A 4,523-nucleotide genomic window follows, 5' to 3' on the forward strand; every position below is an offset into this window, starting at 1 on the left:
ACGTGGAAGGTCAGGTTCGCCGGGTGGCGTGACTTTGACACCGGCGCTGACGCCTTCCAGATGTGGAACCGACACCCCTCACAGGAAGTACAGCCAACCAGATAAGGCGACTTGAAATGTCCCGCAAAATATTATCAAACACATTCTTTCACTTGACAATTGTGATTTTTTTTCTCTTTCTTAAAGGAACAGGTACACTTTCTGTCTCTGAAATTGACAGATAATAGTAATCTCTGACCAATTATATCACTTTTTTTACAATAGCCACCCGTATAGCATAACTAATCTACGATTTAGCAACATGACTGTGTTTGACATGTTTCCTTGGTAACAGTACGACAGACCGAGCACAACAACACTCGATTGTTTGAGATTATTGGCCACGTGCCCTGAGCTACTCTCGTACATAAAATGGAAACGTCTTGGCTAAATGCCCGGGAACGAGAGGGTATGCATGAGAGATTTTCAACCTTATGTCTGTTGAGCAATGCAACCACTTGTTTCATAGTTCTTACGTACCACTAGCTCATTTAAACTTTATCAAAGATTCTGCATTTAAACAAAGCAAAGCAAAGTATGTCAAGTTGCCATTGATACCATGTTTTGTTCTTCTGCGACGACGTAAAAGTGCAACAATTTTTAGAAATTGATATGTCAACGGAAAAAAAACGTGAGATATGCTTATCTTTTCATTTTATTGTGGTTGAGTGAAAGCATCAACATATTTATCATCTTTATCTGAGTCTTATGCAGTTTTCTGCGTGGGTATGAATCATAGTCTGGTCACACCGTCATTTCAGTACAAGATTGGTGTAATTCCACAGTACCTCCCTAACCATATTAGCCCATAGCCTTTTAACCACTGCTACTTTATCCGCGACTTATTATCTAACTGCGTTGATGCTCATGCCTTAGAATATAATCATTAATTGGACTTTGTGAAAACGTGGGTATACCTTGTCCCTGTGTTATATCATGTAGTACCGTTAAGCCTAGAGGCGCCTGTATTAAGTAACGGATTATCCTGGGTCCTTCTAGTGGGAGGGACTACATTTCCTGTACCTAATCCATCTGCTGAGGGGGAGAGGAAACCTTCTTGGAAGGGAAGGATGTCCGGCCGAAAAAAGGAAAAAGAGGGAAAATTCTTCTAAAAAGGAACTTGAGAAAGAATTAATCAAACCCGTACTTGAGAGTGGATATTTAAATTCACCGGCTCCATATCTGTTAAATATCACCAGACAAAATATCACCAGGTGTGGTTGTGACTCTCAAGTGTGTAACACGATAACTCCTGATGAAGGGAAAGGAATCCTTTTAAAAGCTTGATTTGGGCCTTGCCCAAGTACGTTTCGCAGATGCCTTTGCTTTGTTTTCAAACACCAGAGGCAAAGCTCAGGCCTCGGGAGAGGCAAGAAATATGTCTCCAAGGTCGATTCCACAGCGAGGAGTAAATCTGTAGACTCCTAGGAGGATCCAGGTGCTACTCTGGTCTGTCGACAAGAAGCAGACAAACTTGCACTTGGGGCGTATTTCTGCCATCTAATATTTCACGCCAAGCAATTATACCAAAACCTGCCTTTGCAATCCCCCCCCCCTCGCCAAGAGGGGTGTGTTTTTTAAGTGCATGATATGTATATGCTTGTCTGTGTGAACAGTATAACTCGGGAAGTTGTGGATGGATCCTAATGGTACGTATTTGGTAGGTTGGTAGGTTGTAACAAAATCTGGAAGCCAATGGATTTTCGGCCCCCTCGCGGCTTTCCATGGTACTTCAGCGGAATTTGCTTTATCGTCTCGTGTCCTAGACATGCTATAATACCCATTGGTAGGTAATACATGTGCTTCTTGTTCTAAGAAACATGTGACATGTTTGGATTCCCTAGCAGCTTGTTTTGCAACTGCAGGAGCGTTTTATATATATCTAAGTATCAAAAAATATAGAATAACATAGTTCAATATACTCAGGTCTTTCTGGAGTCTTAGCTACACTGATGATGATTAAAAACACTTTCTCCACACAAGTTATACACAGGCATGTCTACATGTACGGTTAACAGCAAAATCATTTATATACTCTAAGTTGTAAATCATGAACAATTGTGATTTGATCACATTTGCAAAACTATGACCGTAATCTTAAGCAAGAAAACTTTATTGGGCATTCGCCATTATACATATAGATATCGTCAGATAATAGCAAAGGTATGTGTCATGGGTATGTGTATAATATATAAGAGATGTTCTTTCATCGTGTTCCTCAGAACTCGGAGTAGCGATCTGCCGGCATACCGTCGTCTTACTCGCCACAGCTATATAACGATCGGTCCCAACATATTTGAGATATTTTCCTATCGCAAATATCTAGGTTCTTTTTATACTATCGATCGACAAAAGTTCAAGGCTTTCACAGAAGAAGCTGAAGCGAGACCCAATCGTAAAAAAAATCACCAGGAATTTGGAATGTGCTTGTGATATAAGTTATTGTGAAACCAAGAATATATAGTTCAAAGCTGTCTGTAGATGACACATTTAAACATACAGTTATCAAACTGCAAGATCATGGAAGCAACTAGACGGGACGAAATTAATACCAGGTGTGGGGAAAAGTGCCCCTTTAAGAAATTTAATTTGCCAAGTGGACAGACCAACAGCCTTGGGCCTTTGGTCAATTTTCCTTATGTTCTCAAATTGCTAATGTCCTCATTTTGCTAATGCTCATCAAATGTAGATTGACAACCGCATTGTTTCAGAGGAATAACTACTTTCATCACAAACCTATTAGCACTGTCGAAGTTTTCGGAACGTTTTGCCGACCTACAACATTCTATGCAGGACCTAATCTGGGCTGCATCAGTTCTACACGCGCCAAAACACAAACCCGCTTCACCGGTATAATCAGCAACAGTTTAATTTAAAGGTCGACCATCAATTAAAGTGCTTTCATTCGGGGCACAGACGACATTCCTCATATCTAGTACTGACTCACCTTTACCACAGTTGTCCTTATCTGCTTAACAGAATTCGGTGAAGGTTTCTCATAGATTAAGATAATCTGTATAAATGTTTATATGTAGACCACGTTACCTGCCCCGGTGTCGCCTGCGGACTGTTTTGCCCGCTTGTCGCCGGCCCCGACCAGTGAATCCTTCGGCGTCTGTTTGGACTGGATCCCGCCGACAGGCAGGACTGTCTCGTCGGTAACCGCCAGGGCACCCGTCTCCTTCTCAAACACCGGCATGTTGGTCTGTAGTGTGAGGAATTCCTTCAGTGGAGAGTGAATCGATGTGACCTACCGCTAAGTGCGTGCTGGACGGCCTAAATTCGCAGCCGGCTCCTATTGTGCCCTCTAGTGCGAATGTTGCGGACTTGTCCGACTTGCTCGCCCTATATACCAACTAGGCACCGCCTCCTGACACCTTCTTTGTAGGCCGGGCGTGGTGTATGATGACGACAAGTTTTAAACCGGTGTGTTTTCGGCTGTCAATCAATTTGAAAGTCTACGTAATTACGGAAAATTTTGGCAGCCAGGTTTTGTTTGGATTGAGCCTTTTGCGTCATGGTCATGCCCCTAGGGTCAAGTTAATTCCCACGTGATGACTAAGATCCATTTCAGAACCCCCGCCCTTCTCTTAAACTACTGGTCGTATTGCTACATGGGAGGGCATTCTTTGTTAAAGAATATAATTCAATTGCAACATTTGGGTATTCCAAAAAAGTGTAGGAACCACATATACGCAAACTTTACGTCATCGTAACAAAAACTGATTATTCGCTGACGTTGCTCTACCCCTGTACTCCGGAAAGGGGAGTGGCACCGACGTCTTTGTAATAGTGTCTAATGAAGAAGTGTCGAAAAGTGTGCCAAATACTGACAGAGAAGGATTAAAACAACACACAAACACAGGGAAGGAAAATTAATTGTCCTTATCGTGGCCTCGAAACTACATCATTAGAGGGGTATGTCTGAGTAAAGGAACATACACGTTACAGTGGACACTCCGTCTTATAGGCATAGGGAATCTAGAGCAGCTGGGAATGGGGTGGATTTGTGCAGCATACCTAATGTGGACCTGACATGTTCTCTTCTGTTGTCGTCTGTTCGCTTTGTTCGCAACCATTATTGCAGAATCAATGCAAACAAGCTCCTAAAGATATTGTCTAAAGGCATAACAATGAACGAACGAATGGGTGACTTTTATTGTACACACAAAACCACTACAAGTCACAGCAAATGAGTACGCATGATCAAGTCAGCATCGGCACCATAGTCTATTAACTTACGGTAAATTTGACTTCTTCTCGATTCTCTTTGATGGTGAAAAGGTAAGAACAGACATGTTAAGATCGATCAGAGGTTTACGTAATTGCTAAGCTCATAAGAACTGTGAATTTATCCAGCTGTCAGGTGTATGAAGTGGGGAGACATCGACGTTATCAGTCTATTACTTTCAACTCATTGTACGATCTACATTCTACTACAGTATGTTGTCACGTTCAACTTTAATGTTATCTAAATCAGAGTA

The 4,523-nt window shown here is 41.9% G+C and overlaps 1 protein-coding gene across 1 annotated transcript in view; it reads right to left on the reverse strand.

The window, feature by feature from the left end:
* Positions 1-3,402, reverse strand: part of LOC109485962 (probable thiopurine S-methyltransferase) — a 14,166-nt gene extending 10,764 nt beyond the window's left edge. The window contains exon 1 of the mRNA XM_019789666.1: positions 3,085-3,402. Within this exon, the coding sequence (XP_019645225.1) occupies positions 3,085-3,238 (154 nt within the window). The 5' untranslated portion in view covers positions 3,239-3,402. The remainder of the gene's footprint in view (positions 1-3,084) is intronic.
* Between the last annotated feature and the right edge of the window lie 1,121 nt (positions 3,403-4,523).

This window comes from Branchiostoma belcheri, unplaced genomic scaffold (assembly GCF_001625305.1).
Source record: "Branchiostoma belcheri isolate BF01 breed outbred unplaced genomic scaffold, Haploidv18h27 scaffold79, whole genome shotgun sequence".
In the NCBI taxonomy this organism is placed as follows: Eukaryota; Metazoa; Chordata; class Leptocardii; order Amphioxiformes; family Branchiostomatidae; genus Branchiostoma; species Branchiostoma belcheri.